At 57.7% G+C, this 19,997-nt stretch overlaps 2 protein-coding genes across 2 annotated transcripts; both read right to left on the bottom strand.

Annotated features, from left to right (window-relative positions):
- Window positions 1-1,344: 1,344 nt before the first annotated feature.
- LOC308505078 (beta-lactoglobulin-1-like) lies at window positions 1,345-4,892 on the bottom strand (the record flags this gene model as incomplete). The annotated part of the gene is made up of 7 exons (XM_081066729.1): window positions 1,345-1,460; window positions 2,159-2,269; window positions 2,628-2,748; window positions 2,965-3,030; window positions 3,233-3,356; window positions 3,932-4,071; window positions 4,794-4,892. The coding sequence occupies 7 exons, from the start codon at window positions 4,890-4,892 to the stop codon at window positions 1,345-1,347; spliced, it is 777 nt and encodes a 258-aa protein (XP_080922855.1).
- A 4,401-nt stretch (window positions 4,893-9,293) lies between these two features.
- Window positions 9,294-18,543, bottom strand: LCN8 (lipocalin 8; the record flags this gene model as incomplete). The annotated part of the gene is made up of 6 exons (XM_081066730.1): window positions 9,294-9,412; window positions 14,999-15,103; window positions 15,803-15,913; window positions 16,928-17,001; window positions 17,582-17,721; window positions 18,445-18,543. The coding sequence occupies 6 exons, from the start codon at window positions 18,541-18,543 to the stop codon at window positions 9,294-9,296; spliced, it is 648 nt and encodes a 215-aa protein (XP_080922856.1).
- Window positions 18,544-19,997: the final 1,454 nt, after the last annotated feature.

Genomic DNA, 19,997 nt, shown 5'->3' on the forward strand with positions numbered 1-19,997 from the left:
CTGAAAGTTCCAGAGTCATTCCCACAGGAATGATGCTGCCTGCCTATGTCTAAAGGGCGTGTGGTGTGTCAGCGGCTGGAGGCTGTCGGGGCAGTTTAGCCACATTGCACGTCAGTCCTGGGAACCCATGGGAGGCGAGAGGAGGACACGAGGCGTGTCTGCTCGTCCCACAGGTCTCTACTCCCACCTGTGCTCCTCCTGGGGCATCCATCCATCCTCCAGAAAGGAGAGGACCACTCACTTCCATCCTCACTTCCCACTGTCTTATGGTGGGGAGTGAAGACCACACACCCTAAGGAGGCAGTCAGCTCACTGTGTGCTCCTTCCAATGGCCACCACCTCTCTGGCCCTGGGAGCCCTGGGGACTGTCAGCCACACACACAGGTCAGGCTTTCTGGCCATCATAGCACCACCTGTATCCCAGGGTGAAGTGCTGTCTGGCCGTGCCTCTCTGGGATCCACTAACACCCGTGACATGGGAAAGAGGTTGAAGGGGACAGACCAGCTCCTGGCAGTGTCTCCCACGACCAGCCAGCTGCAGAGCGCCCACTTAGAGCCCTCACCAAGGCTGGTCCCGTGGGCAACCAGGGTGTGTTCTGGGATCTCAGGTGACACGCCGCGGGGCCTACCTCAGCCCTGGGAGGGGTCCAGTGACTGAGTGTCTTAGCAGTGGGTCCCAGTGAGAGGAAAGGTTGAAGGGACAAGACAGTGGGTACCTGGGTGTGGACTGTGTGTCCTGAGCTGGGCTATTAGACTTGTGTGGCTCACATATGAGGATCACTGCTCTCTCCTGGCCTTGGGGGACCCAGTGCAGGGGACCCGACCCCCTTTTTCCCTAGAGCCGCTCACCAGCTCCATCCCACACCCACTGCCAGGAAAGACTCAGCAGCCAGGATCACTGGGTATTTCTTTATTGCTGAAGGGGATCAGCTCAGAGCAGCACATCCCAGACTGGACCAGAGGTGCCAGGGTCCCAGGAGGGGTGACGTCCAGCAATGTCCCAAGGGGGAGCAGGGCCCGACAGAAGGGAGTCAGGGGCCCCACTGACCCCACACGCGGGCACAGGACAGGGGGGCAGGACTGGCACGTTACCCCAGGAGGGAGTCCGCTGGAGCTCACCTAGACAAGGCATCTCTCTGCAGAAGGAGGGGGAGCATAGGAAGGTCACAGGTCGGCCACGACAGACCCTGGGCCCAGGGAGTTCGGCCCGGGGACCCCACCTCAGCGGCTCTGCACCCCCACCTCCCACTGCTTCCTGGGAGATCTGGGGGAAAGGGGAGACCCCCAGGGGACAAAGGCATTCCCAGTGCCCAGGGCGCTCTGACTGCGGAGCCACCGTGGGGCTCAGAGGTCACCTTCCGCCTGGGTCGGGGTGAAGCGAAGCCAGATGTGCACAGGCAGAAGCTTCAGGGCTGTGTTGAACTGCTCCATGACCCCCTCGTCGACCGTCAGGGTTCTGGCTGGAAGGGATGCTGGGTCAGTGCCTGGGCTGCGGGGGCTTTGACGACAGCTAAGGAGCCCAGGGACCTACCCGGGCAGTCAATGCAGGAAGGACTCGTGGACGTCCTGAGGTCGGCAGAGCTGGGCCTGGCCCAGCTTCCCAGAGGTGGTCTCCAGGGCTCAGGCCACCTGCCCTCCAGGTCCCTGCATCCCCGCCCCTCCGCCCACTCCCCCTCCTCCAGCGCAGCACTGAGGGGTCCGCAGGGTCCCAGGAGGAGAAGGACACACGGCCCAGCTGGCTGCTTTATGGACCAGGGGCATCTTCAAAACCCAATGCCTGTGGTCAACTCGGGAGCCCTGGGAATGCCCAATGGCACCGCTTCTGTGACCGTGAATGTCACCTCATGTCTGTCCTCAGGACATTCCAAAGACATTTCTGCAGCTTCTTTGGTGAAATGATTGGCACGTTCCGTGAGCAAAGACTGTGGGGTCTGTAGTAACTTACCAGCTAGGTCGAGCTTGTCAACCCCGTCACAGGTATTCTCCACCTACCTGCCCCTTCAGCCTGCGTCTCTGTCCCTCGTCAGCCACCCACAGTACCAGCACCCTACCAGCCCAACTCACGGGACCCTGGGCCCCGCACCGCGGGACGCGTGGCCCCTGTGCCACCTGCCGCCCACTCCCCACAGTGAGGCCCCCGCCGGGTCAGGGCACATACACAGGTACTGGCAGGCCAGGCTCTGCCCTGGGGCAGCGGCGTTCTCCATGCACAGGAACATGTAGCTCTCGTAGTCAGTGTCCAGCACATGCAGCTTGTTCTCGTCCAGGTCTGGAAGGAAGACCAACGGCGCAGGCTAAGTCTGGGCTCTTGTGTCCAGCAGGAGAGGAGTGCTGGTCAGCTCCGGCTGCTCGGACCCCTGGCGAGGACTGGGTGGGAACCAGCTCCTGCATGGCTGTCCCCTCCTGTGGGCTCTCGCTGTTTACTGTGATCCCCGCCTAAGCGTCCATCACCTCTGGGACTCAATCCAAGATGTCCCACCCCATCCCCGTGTCCCGGGACCCAGAGCGGTTAAGGAATGGGGTTTCCATGCTGATCTCAGGTGAGACTGGGCACCGCCCAGTGAGGGAGGAGAGGACCGTCCTGAGGCACGGTCACATCTGAGGGAACGGGGTGAGATGGCGCTGACCCAACGGCGGCCCCGGCACCACCGGCTGCACGGTAGACTCCCGAGCAGCTTCTGAGGTCAGGCCAGTGTCTGGACCCCACTGCGGGCGGATGCCGCTGGAGCCCCTGGAGCCCCTGGGCAGCTGCCCAGCATCAGTCAGGGGTCATTATGTAGAGTCAGGTCACAATCAACCTGGACAGCCGGCTGAGGGAGAGTAAAGTAGGACTTGGCCCAGGTTGCCGGTGGGGGGCTGTCCCTGGTGGAAACTCCCCCATCCATGGCCTTTCTCGTCTTGAATTTAGTGAGGAATGAGCAGAGGAGCGGATGAACCCCAAGTCTGCGAGATGGAGCAACCTACGTTGCCGGCTGTGGTGCCCCGAGCATTGGGGGAACGGGCAGTGGCTCTTAGCTCCACATAGGGGTCCTGGGAGGACAGGACAGAGCATGGGCATGCACAGGTGCCCCCTGAGCTCAGGTGAGGGACCACGACCCGCCCTCTCTAGAGACGGGGCACACACGAGGCCTCGGCACCTGGGGGAGTGAGCCAGCCCAGCAGGGACCGGTCCATGGTCCCCGAAGGGGGGGCAGGAGGGCAGTGAAAGCTGGTGTTGGGACAGCGCCAGCACCTTCACCACCCCCAGAGCCCGGGGGACATCGGCACAGAGCCAGCACGTACAGCTGATCTTGAACTCGGCAGGGACCTCGGTCTTCTCTGCCATGACCTTCCTCTCGGCACAGCTGCCATCCTCCCTGGAAGACATTGGTCTCTATGAGCCACCTGTGAAGATTCTGCTATGACAAAGACAAACCAAGGGGCGAGCAGAGCTACCGGCTCCAGGAGAGTCCCCAGGAGACAGGGCGTCTGGGCCCCGGGGCTGGTCACTGGCCCAGGTGGGACTACTGCATAGCCGCAGGCGAGCAGGTAGGACAGGGTCACGAGAGGTCAGATGGAGCCAGAGAAAACGGGCGGGGCGTGCCCTCGGCCATGGTCAGGGGCGCTGACCCGCGTTAGGCAGGCAGCCTGGGGTTGAGTTCTCATCTCCGCCCCCCACACCCACTCCAGAGGCAGACAGGGTCATGGCAGGAACTGCCGAAGCCCTGACCCCAGGCTGCAGCTCACCAGTGACCTCCACACGGGCCTCCCCACACACCGACCCCGGGGCTGCTCGGCGTGGTCAGTCTGTGGAGCCAGGGACCCGGAACCTCCCAGCCCCGCTGCCACCCCTGTGGCACTATGCTGCCCACAGGAGAGCCGGGTCCCATCAGGAGCCGTCCCACCCACCCATCTTGGACCTGTCCCCAGGCTCTCAGCCCGGGACACCCACCATCTGTGCAGGACAATCTCCAGGTTGTTCTCGGGGGTCGGCCTCAGCTCCTTCACGAACACTCTCAGAGGGGCACGCTCAGTGTTAAGCAAGGAGATGTCGCTGGCCGCCATGGCCATGGAGTACCACGTCCCAGCCACCTGGGGGGGACGCACAAGCTGGGGCGGGGAGGGTTCTCAGGGCGCCCCTGACCCCTGCCTGGGCCAGCCCTGCGACCCCTCCTCTGCTGAGCTGAGCAGTGCTCTAGCCACCCCCATCAGAGCCCAAAGAAAGACCTTGAGGAGCCCATCTGCACGAGTGAGTGGGGAGTGTTTGGACCTTGGGAGACATGTGGTTGGAGATAAGAAAAGGTCGGGGAGCACGGGGTCTTGTTAGGGGCTGAATTGTGTCCCCTCAAGTTCATATGTTGAAATCCTGATGACCGGCAGCTCAGAACGTGACTATTTGGAGATGGTTCTTTAAAGAGGTGATTAAGGTACAATGAGGTCTCTAGCTTGGAGTTTAACCCAGTAGGACTGGTGATCTCATAAGAGGCATTGAAGACACAGAGGGGTGCAGAGAAAGACCATGGGGGACACAGGGAGATGGACATGGCGGTCTGCATCCCCAGAAGCGGGGCCGCGGGAGGAACCAGCCCTGCCCACACCTGGCCCTTGGACTTCCAGCCTCCAGGACGTGGGACGATAAATGTGTGTTGTTTAAGCCACCCATCTACGGTGCTTTGTTATGGCCGCCCCAGCGACCTCTCGCAGACCCCTGACATCACGGCCCCCTCTGTGTTCTGAGGCCCCAGCTTCCCTTCCACCTGCAGCTCACCACCCACCACAACCATCCCCCGGCAAAGCGTCCTCTGTCCCCATACCTTCTGGACGTCCAGGTCCTCCGGGATGGTCCGGGGGACAAAGATGGCCTGGGTGCCACACACGAGGGCCACGCTCAGGGCAAGCACGAGGCACTTCATGGCTGCAGTTACGGGCACACTTCTGAGCTCCAGTGAGGGAGGCCAAGGCGCGAGGCCACGGCAGCGGGCCTGGGGCCTTATGTAGGAGGAGGGCCGGCCTGGACCCCGCCACGCGCCTCCCCGAATCCCCGTGGCTCATCCTCAGCCTTTGGTGGCTTCCTTAACCAGGACAATAGGACGCCTTGTCTACCTGAGTCCAACCAGGAAGGTCCCCTGTATCCCTGGGGCCTGGACATTTCCTGGAAGGGCCCAGAAGGAAGGGCTGGGGCAGGCTGGCTGCCAACCTCAGGGACACTTCCTGGGTTGGGCTCCTGGACATGACAGGTCAGCGGTAGCACTGAGGACAGCTGTGTCCCGGGGGGGTGGGCCCCAGGGCTGGCCTGCCTCGTGCTAGCACCATGGCCCCTGGAGGTCTCGTCAGTGTTTGGCCATCCTTCCCATACAAGGGGCCACATTATCCCCCCCAACATTTCACCTCTCTCCCACCAACTTTAGACCATACTCTCCTCCCAGCCGGAGGAGGCCTCCTTGACAGGCTATGGTCCCTTCCTGGTCTTTTTCTGCTTTACTCTCCTGCCTCAGGCCCCAGCTCCTGCACAAGCTGCAGCCATGGCCTTGGGTGGACGGGCCTCCTGTAAGGTCACCACACCCCACTGTAGGAGGGGGAAGGGAGTGAGGTTCTGATGGACGCCCCACCTGCATTTGCTGCTAATAGTGAAATGGTATCAATGGTGACAGTCATTACCCGTGTCACCCAGATGCGGGTCCAGATGGAAAAGTGCCCGGACCTCCCGATGGGGTGCACGGCGAGGCAGCACTGCCTGTCCCTCAGGGGTAAGTGTGATGCCAGTGTCTGCACTGTCGGAATCTTCAATCTACCAATAGTGGGCTTAAGCTGTAAGCCCACTAAAGCCCTCCTTCCACGCAATGTGGAGCCACGCAGCTGTGAACAGCCTGGGAGCTGCGGTGTGCTGGCTCCAAAGTGACCCTGACTAGTTTGGAGGGGACAGAGCAAGTCACACAGGAAGCTGTGTTGTTGAGGTCTTGTTAGCAAACGGCACCACAGTGGGAGGTGCAGGCCCTGTGCCGCACTCAGAGGCCATCGGCTGACTACTGCATGGTTACCTACTCGTCTTGGGGGAAAAGAGGGCCTCGAGACAAGGGGCGGGTACAGCAGCCATTTAAGGTGTCCTAGAGAGGAGCAGCCTCTGTCTCCTGGTGGTGGGGACCCTGGAGGGGTCGGTCCCCCAGGGGGCCTTTACAGGTGGGCATTGCCACCCACCTGTCATTGTCACCACCTTGAATGGAGGCTGAAGCATCTCCTAGGCTAGCTCTGCTTTATTATCTGGCCTCTGGCTTCTTTCCCATAGAGGCCATTTAGTACTGTACTCAGAAAGAGCCCACCCACAGGAGAGAAGACCCCAGGCCGTCCCCAGTGCCCTTTTCTACTGAGGGGGATGAAAAAGGAGGGTCTCAGGTGGCCCCAGCCCTTCCCAGTCAGCCAGCTCAGGTGTAGTCCCCCTCTCCTGGTGACCAAGACCCACAGACTCTGCTTCTCACCGGGTGGGTGCCGGTCCCAGCATGGGCACCACCTCAGCTCAGGGAGGGTTTGCACCCTCAGATGCCTAGTGTAGGCCGTCATTCCTGAGCTGAAGCAAAGTGGGGTGGGTCTGGCACAGAAATGACACTCACTGTTAGGGGGCTCAGGTGACCTGAGTGAGATGAGCTTCTTAGCACCTGCCATTTATCAGCAGGTACTGGGCACAAGGACCTGCCAGAGCCCCTCTCTGTACCCTCTCCTGTAACCCTTGCAACCAGCTTCTCAGCTCGGTCTTCCCAGCTTTCGTGTTTTAGGATGAGCAGCTCAGCATGCTGGGTTGAATGGTGTTGCCCAAAACCTCATGTCTACCTAGACCCTCAGAAGGTGGCTATCAGATCAGACAAGATCACACTGGGATAGGGTGGACACTAGGCTAATGTCTGGTGTCCTTACAGGAGAAAACAGGGACAGAGGGGGACACAGGGAGAAGGACGGCGGAGACAAATATGGAAGTGATGCGGCCGTGAGCCAAGGCGTGCCCACACAGGGGGAGGCAGGCCAGACCCTCCCCAGAGCCTCCAGAGGGAACGTGGCCTTACAACACCTTGGCTGTGGATTTCTGGCCTCAGAACTGGGGGAGAATACAGTGCAGTTGTTAGAAGCCCCCCGTGTGTGGTGCTTTCCTATGGCGACCCCAGGACACCAGCTTAGACAAGCATCCACTGTGACCCAGGTGTCAGAGGTAACAGGCCGTCCTCTCAGATACTGCCTGGCGGGGTCTCACAGAGCAGAGGGAGGTCAGCCAGGAACAACAGACGTACTGTTTCCTGGGAAGCCTGGGAAATGCTGGCTGTCCCCAACCGCAGGGCACCTTTCCTGCTGTTTCTGCCAATGGTGACCGCAAAGCATGCTTCTCAGGCCACATGCAGTCATAATTTCCAAGAAAGATGATCCGCCGAATATCTTAAAAACGAAGGAAAAAGCAACTGTTGACCTCGAGCAATGGTGTCGTCCAGTGTGGGAAGGACACTGAGCCCTGGGGGACACAACTTCCCTCAGGTTGCTGCCCAGTGAGTGGGGACCTGGAAGGAGACTTGGCCCCAGTGGGCACTCAGCCCCTCCCCCTGAACCCTGGCATTTTAGAACGGGGTCGGAAGTCAGGTCTATAATTACAGAGGCGGGAAATTACTTTCTTAGAATGCGGACATGTCAATGGGCTTTGACTCAACTAGTTCTCAACTCCCTTCGATTCCCACCCTGCCTCCCTCAGACCCCCTCCCCACAGCCATGAGTCCAGGACACTGGGAAGCAGTAGTGCGTTTATGAGCGCTAGTCTGAGTTCTGTGGTCACGGCCGTTGCCCCAGCACGAGGCGCCCCCAAACGTGCACTCCCAATCATGGGCCACTCTCTGCCAGGGAGGCACACCTTTCCGAACGCCTTCCCACACCACCAGGGGGCCTCAGCAGCATCCTCCTCACGGCAAATAAAATCCAACGTGCCAACACTCCCAGAGTGTGGTCAACAGCGCCTCTTACAGCCAAGTTACTGCCACCCTGGGACAGTGTGGCGGCTCCTCAAAAACTAAACACAATGCCCCCATGACCCAGTGATTCCACTTCTGGATGACACCCGAAAGAACTAGAAAAAGGTCTCTGAGGGAGATTTTCATCCCACGTCCACAGCAGCCCTGGGGTGGGGTGGGGTGGAAGCAACCCGTGTCCACTGACAGAGGACCGGATACACCAAACAGGGTCCCTCCACACAGTGGAGCATCACAGCCCTGAAAGGAAGGTGGTCCTGACACCTGCTACTACGTGGACGGACCCTGAGGACACTGTGCTCAGTGAAACGAGCCCGTCCCAGAAGGACAAACCCTGCAGGACCCCTCACAGGAGGGCCCCAGAGGAGTCAGGTTCAGAGACAGGAAGTAGATGGGGGGCTGGGGCTGGGGAGGGGAGGGGAGTGAGTGTTCAATGGGGACAGAGTGTCAGTTTGGGGAGGGGAGAAAGTCCTGGAGATGATGGAGGGGGTGGCCGCACAACAGGGTGACTGTGCCTAATGCCACTGAGCTGGCACCAAAACGTGACTGAGATGGTCAATGTTATGTGTATTGTACCACAATTCTGTAAAAAGCCATATGGTCAGGCACACCACCCTTGAACGCACCCCCCCTTGTCTAAGAGGCTCCCCCCTCACTTCTGTGGGAGCAACCCCGGGAGGTGGGCTCTCCAGTACCCGTGGGGCTGCACTCTCATTTCCTCTCTGAGGCCACCTGAGCCCCTGGGTCTTCTGCAAAAGTGCCGGCAACTCTAGCCTGTCACCTCCATCTAGTGCATTCTCCCAATAGGTATCTTCATGGTTTGCACCTCACTCTATCCAAATCTCAGCTACTCCACATGGAACGTCCCCTCCCTTTCTCCCTGTCCCCTGTGCACGTCCTTTTTCCTTATAGGGTCCTCCTGACCTGCTATACGGGTCCGCACCACAGTGTGCTTCGTAGAGAACGACAGGGGTCCCATTCCTGCTGTATCAGGTGCCATTGGGTCTGGGGACGCTGGGGACAAGGGTGATCATGAGTGAGAACGAGGGACAAACACGTCACTTTGAGTTCGGCTGTGGGCCCATTACAGGAGACAGAAAAGCTGCTTCACTACCCAACTCAGTGCTGTCTTTTCGAAGATTGGTGACAGAATGAGCACACACGACCCGGTGTGTGGTCCATGGCCTCGAGAGCGAGCCGCTGGGTTGGCACTGCAGACAGTGAAGGTAAAGACGGAAACCAGTCACCATACTGGGGTCCACATAGGATTTCCTTGTCAACAGTGTGGAAACGGTCAAGCAGGGAGGTAAGGTCCTACAGCTAGTCTGCGGGCTCCAGTAGGGCCTCTTGTGCAGCTTTTGATGGCAGGAGGGTGTCCCAGCACGGGGGCCCTGAGGACACATTCACGCCCAGGACCCACTGCACCGACACCAACAGGGCTGTTGGTGGGATGAGAGAAATGCCTCTCGAGGCCCAAGGAGGGGACAGTGGGACCGGCTGCAGGACAGGAGAGGGGCTGGGGTGCCCCGGGTCAGTGAGGGGGATGCTCACCAATGTGGACCCCCCCGCAAGGTCCTTGCAAGTCATAGCAAGTGTGATGAGGGACGAGGAGAAAGGCCGTGGAAAGCAACGGAAGGGAAGGACATGACCGTGGAGACAGCAGACTCGAAAGGGGTGGGGGACCACCGACAGCTTTCTGCTTCTCCATTTGCAAATGTAGATCAGATAAACAAATCCCTAGGAAAAATGAGCATCGGGAAGTGTGGGCACCTTTATCATTAAGGCTATTGTATCAGTGGTTGAAAATATTCCCTCCCAGAAAGCACCAGCTCAGACGGTTTTACAGCTGAGTTCTGCTATGCGGTGAGTAAACGCTGATGTGTTTGAATCCACTCTGATTCCAATAGTATGCAAACACGTCCAGGGAACAGGAAATGGGCAGTTCCCTACCCCGTCCTATGAGGCCACTGTAACTTTGTTACGGCAGCCAGACGGACCAGTTGTGGAAGCTGACCCCAGAAATAAATGCAAAACTTCCTAAGCAAAACAGCAGAAAGTCAAGTTCGACAGCAGAGACACTACGGATGGTACTGACGCAATTCACACCCTCAACAGGTTAAAGAGAAGAATTACTTGGTGACTGCAGTCGATCTAAAGAACACATTTGTTCCAGTTTAACGCAGCTCCTAGTTCAAAACAGAACAAAATTCACCTCTTGACAACACAGAAATGGAAGTGCTTTCCTAAGGAAGGATAAACCAAAGCTCCCAGCAAAGCCATTCTTAGAAATGCTGTCAACCTTATCACACGTGATCTGTCACTTTCTCTGTCACTGGTTTGAAGCGGTTGGACAATGCCATACCCTGGTTTTCCTCCTGATTCTGGGGTGGGTGGTAGCTGGGCTTCTTCAGTCTGTGTGTTTATGGTTTTCATCAGATTTTGAACATTTGGGGTCTTTATTTCTCCAAATGGGTTTTCTGTCCTCCCCTGCCTCCCAGTTCCAAATGATACATACATTTATTTGTTCACTTGAAGTTGTTGCCCAGCTTCCTGTCACTCTGTTTTCTCTCTGTCACGTTCCCCATCTGTGTTTCACTTGAATAGCTTTATTCCTGTGTTTTTAAGTTTGCCGATACTTCCTTCTGCATTGTAACCCACTGTCATCCCCACCCAGGGGGGTTTTGTTTTTCCATCTCAGACATTGTAGTACCCATCTCTAAAATCTGGATGCGGGTCTTTTGCACCTTTTCTATGCCTCCACCTGTACGAACTAGAGCTGTAATAAAGGTTTTCCTGTTGCTGCCTGGCCAGTCTAGCCGCTGTGTGAGCCCTGGGCTGGTCGGGTTGCTGGTTTGTCCTCAGGAGCGGCTTGGTCTCCGTTCTCCCCAGGCCGGGCCATCCCAGTGGATGCCACACATTGTGAATTCGCTTCTTGGGTTCTGGATAACAGATATTTTTTTATCTTGTCTTGGGACACTGTTAGATCAGTTAGAAACAGTTCCTTTTCTTGTTTCTGGTCTTGCTTTTAAGGTTTGACCCTGACCGTGGCGAGCGATGGAGATCAGGGAAACCCCCTGCGGTGAGATGTGGGTCTTAGTTGGGTGAGAAAAGATTCCAGCTAGAAAGTTAAGGGGCGAACACAGGAAAGAAGGAAGCTTTGAGATGGAATGTATGATGGGATTTATATAGGAAATCCGTATACGTTTGGGCTTCTTTCCCATTTCTGGCACAGGGCTCCTAAAACCCTTGGAATTCTCTCTGCGATAAGAACAATAAAGGTGACTTATATTCTTAACAAGCCTCTTTGAACCACACCTGGGCTTATGTTAATGAGGTGACACGAAAGCCAAGGGAACCAACCTTTCAGTCCTACCCCATCTCTGAGGAAGGGACAGGGACTGAAGGTTGATTCAGTCACCAACGGCCAGTGATTTAATCCGTCGTGATTATGAAGGAAGTCTCCATGAACACCTCAAAGGATGGGGCTCAGGGAGGTCCTGGTCGTGGAGTGAACCCGTGGAGATGTGGGGAGACTGGCTCCTGGACAGGCATGAAGGCTCCTCGCCCCTTCCCACATGCCTTGCCCTGTGCAGCTCTTCCATCCAGCTGTTCCTGGGTTTTATCTTTATAATAAGCTGGTATTCTGGTAAATAAAATGTTTCTCTGAGGGGTGGCGGGTTAGCTCAGTGGATTAGATCGTGGTGCTGATAACACCAAGGTTACCGGCTCAATTTCCACATGGGCCACTATGAGCTGCGCCCTCCTTAAAAAAAAAAAAAAAAAAAAAAATCTGAGCTCTGTGAGCCACTCTAGCAAATTAATAAAACCGAGGAGGACGTCACAGGAACCTCCAACCTGTAGCCAGTGCTCAGAAGCAGAGGTGACAACTTCCGATTGGCATCTGAAGTGGGGGGAGAGGGTGTGGGCGGTTCTGGTAGGACAGAGCTTATAGCCTGTGGGATCTGGGCTTTGGGTCCCCACTGGTGACTGTTCCATGGGCACTAAAAAATGTGTGTTCTGGTGCTGGGTTCAGTGTTCTGTGTCAGCCTGTGAAACCCTGCTGGTTGACTGCTGCTCCAATCCACACGCCTGCTGGTTTTACGTCCACTGTTGTCTGTTGTCTGTCAGCCGCTGGGAGGGGACGCTGAAGTCCCAACTCTAATTGCACACCTGTCCCTCGGGTCCGCTCGCCTCATGTGGTTGGTGCTCTGATGTTTGGTGTGTCCACCGGGCTGTGACGTCTTCCTAGGGTTGCAATCTGTCTGCCATCGTTTCAAGTCCCTTTCTGTAGTAATTGTCTTTGCTCTGGAGTCTCCTTTATGGGGTATTAAAATAACCACTCCTACCTCCTTCTTATTTATGCTTACCCAGCATATATTTTCTGTCCTTTTACTTTCAACCTACCTGTATCTTTGAATTTGTCGTCTGTTCTCTACCATTGAGCCCAACCAGTGGACCTTTAATTTCTGTTACTGTATTTTTCAGTTCTATAACTTCCATTCGTCTCTTTTATGCAACTTTTATTTCTTTGCTGAAGTATTCTATTTTTTCATTTGTTTCAAGAGAATTTGTAATTGCTTGTGGAATCATTTTTATGACAGTTGCTTTAAAATCTTTGTCAACTAATTCCAACATTTGGCTCACCTCGGGGTCAGTTGATGTCTTTTCTCATTCAAGTCATGCTTTTCCCAGTCCTGGGTATGACGGGTGATTTTCGATTATGTCCTTGACATCTTGACTGTTATGTTAGGAGACTCTGAGTTCTGTTTGACTTTTTTGTTGTAGCAGGAAGGCTCCCTGTTTAGGCTCAGCACGCAGGTCCTGGCTTACTACTGGGGACTATGGTTCCAGTGACAGTCCAGTGTTCAGAGCCTTCGTGGTGCCAGTCTGGTTTGCCTGGGGCATCTGCCGGGGCTCCCACTGGCCCTATTGCTGCTGCCTCAGGGACAGCCACGTGTCTCAGTGGGGAGGGGCACCTCTGACTGTTTTCCTGAGAGAAGGGGGGGCATGTCCCCTGGTGGCTTACTATGAGAGGGGCCCCCATGTGTGGCCCTTGTCTCAGAGGGACCCCATTTGCCAGGTGGGGAATGAGCCCCCCTGGGCTGCCCTGTTGCTACGCTGGTGTCAGGAAACAGAGGGCTTGGGTCACCTTAATCTCCTGAGTGGGGAGATTGGGGGACATGACAGGCCCTGCTGCTGCGCTGTCCCTCCGACCCCAGGGTCGCACACCAGTGTGCCTTCCTCTGCCACCTTCCAGGGTTCACTTTGTGCTGCAGCCTGTGTTGGCCTCAGGGTTTCTAACTGCACTGAGCAAGGACAGACGAGTCCCCACTGTCCTGTCTGGACTGGAAGTCCAATGGCCCACGGTCTTAGCTAGGAAACTTTCTGAATAATAAACTCAGCCAGAGTTGGTGTTGCTTGTTTTCCACTAACAACAGTGGTGGCAGGTGGTGCCCAGGAGGGAGCGTGCTGTCACACACCCTCCCTGGGCCGCTCCTGAGTCTGGGGAGACTTGAGGCTCCACTGGCTCAATGGCCAGGATGAGGACAGGCGGGGCTGTTGGTGGGTGGGCTGGCAGCACTTCCTGGGTGCAGTTGCCAAGCAGGGGTAGGGCACTCTTCCTCTTCCCAGCCTCACCAGCAACAACCTGAGGTCTGCAATACCTGTTTTCACATAAGAAACACCCTGAGAGGTGAGGAGCTTGCCCAGGACACCTGGCAAGTAGGTGACAGCAAGGCACCAGGCATCCTCTGCTCCTGAGTGCAGCTCTGCAAGCCTTACCAGTACGAGGCTGGGATGAGCGTGGAACCCACCCCACACCCGCTGCCCTCCACACTCACTACCTTCCCACCCATCTGTGGCTATATCCTGTCCTGCTTTCCTATCCATCATTTTAGTCCCTGCAGCTGGGATCTGGGTGTGTTCCCTTTGGAGGGAATTTGATGTCAGGTGAGAGCTGGGGTGTGGAGCAAGAATGGCCTGGGTCCCCGTCCAGCTCCACCTCTGACCTGGACATGTGGATCGAGCTGCTGCACCCTGGGCTTGGTGAGGACAGAGGAAAGCAAATGCCTGCCCGATTCCAGTCCCCTCCCCTTTCTGGGGGGGGTCCCCTCTGCAGTTAGGTGGGGAGCCCTGCACAGGCAGGATGGTCCTCCCTGCCCTTCCATACCGATCTCTGCGGACCCCTCCATTCAGAGAGCAGACTGCACCCCACCCCTGGACCTCTGACACCCCCACCTCCAGGAAGGCAGAAGGCAGGAGGTGCCAAGAAGCTTCCTGACATTCCGCTTTTAAGAAAATTAAGTAAAAAATTACGATTTCCAGGTGTATTGCCCTACCAGCAAATAGGGTTCCCACAGCCTATAATAGAGATGAGATAAAGTGTGAAGGGAGATGTGTCCAACCCACCTACATGGGGGAAGATGAGGCTCCCCACGGGGGCCTAAATGGCACTCAGGGATGGTAGGGAGCTACAACACCACCTGTCCCCAAGCCCACCCTCATCCCCAGAGCCGCTCACCAGCTCCATCCCACACCCACTGCCAGGAAAGACTCAGCAGCCAGGATCACTGGGTATTTCTTTATTGCTGAAGGGGATCAGCTCAGAGCAGCACATCCCAGACTGGACCAGAGGTGCCAGGGTCCCAGGAGGGGTGACGTCCAGCAGTGTCCCAAGGGGGAGCAGGGCCCGACAGAAGGGAGTCAGGGGCCCCACTGACCCCACACGCAGGCACAGGACAGGGGGGCAGGACCGGCACGTTACCCCAGGAGGGAGTCCGCTGGAGCTCACCTAGACAAGGCATCTCTCTGCAGAAGGAGGGGGAGCATAGGAAGGTCACAGGTCGGCCACGACAGACCCTGGGCCCAGGGAGTTCTGCCCGGGGACCCCACCTCAGTGGCTCTGCACCCCCACCTCCCACTGCTTCCTGGGAGATCTGGGGGAAGGGCAGACACCCAGGGGACAAAGGCATTCCCAGTGCCCAGGGCGCTGTGACTGCGGAGCCACCGTGGGGCTCAGAGGTCACCTTCCGCCTGGGTCGGGGTGAAGCGAAGCCAGATGTGCACGGGCAGAAGCTTCAGGGCTGTGTTGAACTGCTCCATGACCCCCTCGTCGACCGTCAGGGTTCTGGCTGGAAGGGATGCTGGGTCAGAGCCTGGGCTGCGGGGGCTTTGACGACAGCTAAGGAGCCCAGGGACCTACCCGGGCAGTCAATGCAGGAAGGACTCGTGGACGTCCTGAGGTCTGCAGAGCTGGGCCTGGCCCAGCTTCCCAGAGGTGGTCTCCAGGGCTCAGGCCACCTGCCCTCCAGGTCCCTGCATCCCTGCCCCTCCGCCCACTCCCCCTCCTCCAGCGCAGCACTGAGGGGTCCGCAGGGTCCCAGGAGGAGAAGGACACACGGCCCAGCTGGCTGCTTTATGGACCAGGGGCATCTTCAAAACCCAATGCCTGTGGTCAACTCGGGAGCCCTGGGAATGCCCAATGGCACCGCTTCTGTGACCGTGAAGATGTCACCTTGTGTCTGTCCTCAGGACATTCCAAAGACATTTCTGCAGCTTCTTTGGTGAAATGATTGGCACATTCCGTGAGCAAAGACTGTGGGGTCTGTAGTAACTTACCAGCTAGGTCGAGCTTGTCAACCCCGTCACAGGTATTCTCCACCTACCTGCCCCTTCAGCCTGCGTCTCTGTCCCTCGTCAGCCACCCACAGTACCAGCACCCCACCAGCCCAACTCACGGGACCCTGGGCCCCGCACCGCGGGACGCGTGGCCCCTGTGCCACCTGCCGCCCACCCCCACAGTGAGGCCCCCGCCGGGTCAGGGCACATACACAAGTACTGGCAGGCCAGGCTCTGCCCTGGGGCAGCGGCGTTCTCCATGCACAGGAACATGTAGCTCTCGTAGTCAGTGTCCAGCACATGCAGCTTGTTCTCGTCCAGGTCTGGAAGGAAGACCAACGGCGCAGGCTAAGTCTGGGCTCTTCTGTCCAGCAGGAGAGGAGTGCTGGTCAGCTCCGGCTGCTCGGACCCCTGGCGAGGACTGGGTGGGAACCAGCTCCTGCATGGCTGTCCCCTCCTGTGGGCTCTCGCTGTTTACTGTGATTCCCGCCTAAGCGTCCATCACCTCTGGGACTCAATCCAAGATGTCCCACCCCATCCCCGTGTCCCGGGACCCAGAGCGGTTAAGGAATGGGGTTTCCATGCTGATCTCAGGTGAGACTGGGCACCGCCCAGTGAGGGAGGAGAGGACCGTCCTGAGGCACGGTCACATCTGAGGGAACGGGGTGAGATGGCGCTGACCCAACGGCGGCCCCGGCACCACCGGCTGCACGGTAGACTCCCGAGCAGCTTCTGAGGTCAGGCCAGTGTCTGGACCCCACTGCGGGCGGATGCCGCTGCAGCCCCTGGAGCCCCTGGGCAGCTGCCCAGCATCAGTCAGGGGCCATTATGTAGAGTCAGGTCACAATCAACCTGGACAGCCGGCCGAGGGAGGGGAAAGCAGGACTTGGCCCAGGTTGCCGGTGGGGGGCTGTCCCTGGTGGAAACTCCCCCATCCATGGCCTTTCTCGTCTTGAATTTAGTGAGGAATGAGCAGAGGAGCGGATGAACCCCAAGTCTGCGAGATGGAGCAACCTACGTTGCCGGCTATGGTGCCCCGGGCATTGGGGGAACGGGCAGTGGCTCTCAGCTCCACATAGGGGTCCTAGGAGGACAGGACAGAGCATGGGCATGCACAGGTGCCCCCTGAGCTCAGGTGAAGGACCACGACCAGCCCTCTCTAGAGACGGGGCACACACGAGGCCTCGGCACCTGGGGGAGTGAGGCCAGCCCAGCAGGGACCGGTCCATGGTCCCCGAAGGGGGGGCAGGAGGGCAGTGAAAACTGGTGTTGGGACAGCGCCAGCACCTTCACCACCCCCAGAGCCCGGGGGACATCGGCACAGAGCCAGCACGTACAGCTGATCTTGAACTCGGCAGGGATCTCGGTCTTCTCTGCCATGACCTTCCTCTCAGCACAGCTGCCATCCTCCCTGGAAGACATTGGTCTCTATGAGCCACCTGTGAAAATTCTGCTATGACAAAGACAAGCCAAGGGGCGAGCAGAGCTACCGGCCCCAGGAGAGTCCCCAGGAGACAGGGCGTCTGGGCCCCGGGGCTGGTCACTGGCCCAGGTGGGACTACTGCAACCTCATAGCCGCAGGCGAGCAGGTAGGACAAGGTCACGAGAGGTCAGATGGAGCCAGAGAAAACGGCGGGGCGTGCCCTCGGCCATGGTCAGGGGTGCTGACCCGCGTTAGGCAGGCAGCCTGGAGTTGAGTTCTCATCTCCGTCCCCCACACCCACTCCAGAGGCAGACAGGGTCATGGCAGGAACTGCCGAAGCCCTGACCCCAGGCTGCAGCTCACCAGTGACCTCCACATGGGCCTCCCCACACACCGACCCCGGGGCTGCTCGGCGTGGTCAGTCTGTGGAGCCAGGGACCTGGAACCTCCCAGCCCTGCTTCCACCCCTGGGGCACCATGCTGCCCACAGGAGAGCCGGGTCCCATCAGGAGCCGTCCCGCCCACCCATCTTGGACCTGTCTCTCGGCCCTCAGACCAGGACACCCACCATCTGTGCAGGACAATCTCCAGGTTGTTCTCGGGGGTCGGCCTCAGCTCCTTCATGAACACTCTCAGAGGGGCACGCTCAGTGTTAAGCAAGGAGATGTCGCTGGCCGCCATGGCCATGGAGTACCACGTCCCGGCCACCTGTGGGGGGATGCACAAGCTGGGGCGGGGAGGGTTCTCAGGGCGCCCCTGACCCTTGCCTGGGCCAGCCCTGCGACCCCTCCTCTGCTGAGCTGAGCAGTGCTCTAGCCACCCCCATCAGAGCCCAAGGAAGGATCTTGAGGAGCCCATCTGCACAAGTGAGTGGGGAGTGTTTGGACCTTGGGAGACATGTGGTTGGAGATAATAAAAGGTCGGGGAGCACGGGGTCTTGTTAGGGGCTGAATTGTGTCCCCTCAAATTCATATGTTGAAATCCTGACGACCGGCAGCTCAGAACGTGACTATTTGGAGATGGTTCTTTAAAGAGGTGATTAAGGTACAATGAGGTCTCTAGCTTGGAGTTTAACCCAGTAGGACTGGTGATCTCATAAGAGGCATTGAAGACACAGAGGGGTGCAGAGAAAGACCATGGGGGACACAGGGAGATGGACATGGCGGTCTGCATCCCCAGAAGCGGGGCCGCGGGAGGAACCAGCCCTGCCCACACCTGGCCCTTGGACTTCCAGCCTCCAGGACGTGGGACGATAAATGTGTGTTGTTTAAGCCACCCATCTACGGTGCTTTGTTATGGCCGCCCCAGCGACCTCTCGCAGACCCCTGACATCACGGCCCCCTCTGTGTTCTGAGGCCCCAGCTTCCCTTCCACCTGCAGCTCACCACCCACCGCAGCCATCCCCCGGCAAAGCGTCCTCTGTCCCCATACCTTCTGGACGTCCAGATCCTCCGGGATGGTCCGGGGAACAAAGATGGCCTGGGTGCCACACACGAGGGCCACGCTCAGGGCAAGCACGAGGCACTTCATGGCTGCAGCTACGGGCACACTTCTGAGCTCCAGTGAGGGAGGCCGAGGCGTGAGGCTGCGGCAGCGGGCCTGGGGCCTTATGTAGGAGGAGGCTGGCCGGGACCCCACCACGCGCTTCCTCGAATCCCTGTGGCTCATCCTCAGCCTTTGGTGGCTTCCTCAACAAGGACAATAGGACGCCTTGTCTACCTGAGTCCAAACAGGAAGGTCCCCTGTATCCCTGGGGCCTGGACATTTCCTGGAAGGGCCCAGAAGGAAGGGTTGGGGTACAGGGCCAGGCTGGCTGCCAACCTCAGGGACACTTCCTGGGTTGGGCTCCTGCACATGACAACCTGAACTTGTTTGTCCCCCCAACCCACCCCTCCTCTGTGTCCCACAGCTCCACCTGTTTTGGTGGCTGGCACCAAGGCAGTACTCCTGTTCAGAAAACCTGGGGTCACCATGGTGTGTTTACTAGGCCTGGATGCCTTCACCCCAAAATGATTTCTTAAACTCATCTTCACTGGTGTTTCCACTAACATTTCCTTAATTCTAGGCCACACAAACATTTGCTTATAAGCAAAATGATTGAAACACCCTGTTAATTGGCCTCCCTTCCCCTACCCCTCATTCAGCTGCCAGAGAAAAGGTGCAAGTGTAGATATGACCCTATTACTCTTCTCTATAAACGGAAGTGACTCCATCTCGGTGTTGCCCATTATTTTATATTTTTTAATTTTTATTGGGGAATATTGGGGAATAGTGTGTTTTTCCAGGACCCATCAGCTGCATGTCAAGTCGTTGTTTTCAATCTAGTTGTGGGGGGAGGTGCAGCTCACTGGCCCATGTGGGGATCAAACGGGCAGCTGTGGTGTTATGAGCACCGCGCTCTAACCAACTGAGCCAACCGGCCGCCAGCTGTTTCCCATTATTTAGGGAGGACTTGACCTGGAGGGTTCATTGAAATCATCTGGGGAAAGTTGCCAGGACAATGCTCACCTGGGGTCCACCCAGAGCCACTGAGGCAGGGACTGACGTGTAAGGCGATCCCCAAATGTGAATGTGGGTAGAGAGGCTGCTGAGGGGACGTCGTGAATGATAACTGTCGTGTGTGTGTGTGTGTGTGTGTGTGTGTGTGTGTGTGCATGCTTGTGTGTGTCTGCAGGGAGCCAAGTCGTTTGTACCCCACCCCAACGAAGCCTGCGTCGGAAAGTCCAGGGCAGCCTGCTGACCGGGCTCTTCCTAGCGTGGGGCTGGGGGGTCCCTGGCTGACCACTGCCCTGGGTATCTGCACACACTCCAGGCTCATTGTCCAGATTCTTGCGAATTCTGTCCCCATATCATCTTGTGGAATCTTATTTCTGCTTAAATTAGCCAGAGTCAATTTCTGGTACTTGTCAACAACTCTGAAGGCCCAGACGGGTATAAAGAAACATGGGCCCTGGGGCCTCACTCAGAAGTCTGTGGCAGAGCCA

This window comes from Rhinolophus hipposideros (assembly GCF_964194185.1).
Source record: "Rhinolophus hipposideros genome assembly, chromosome: 11".
NCBI classification, from domain to species: domain Eukaryota; kingdom Metazoa; phylum Chordata; class Mammalia; order Chiroptera; family Rhinolophidae; genus Rhinolophus; species Rhinolophus hipposideros.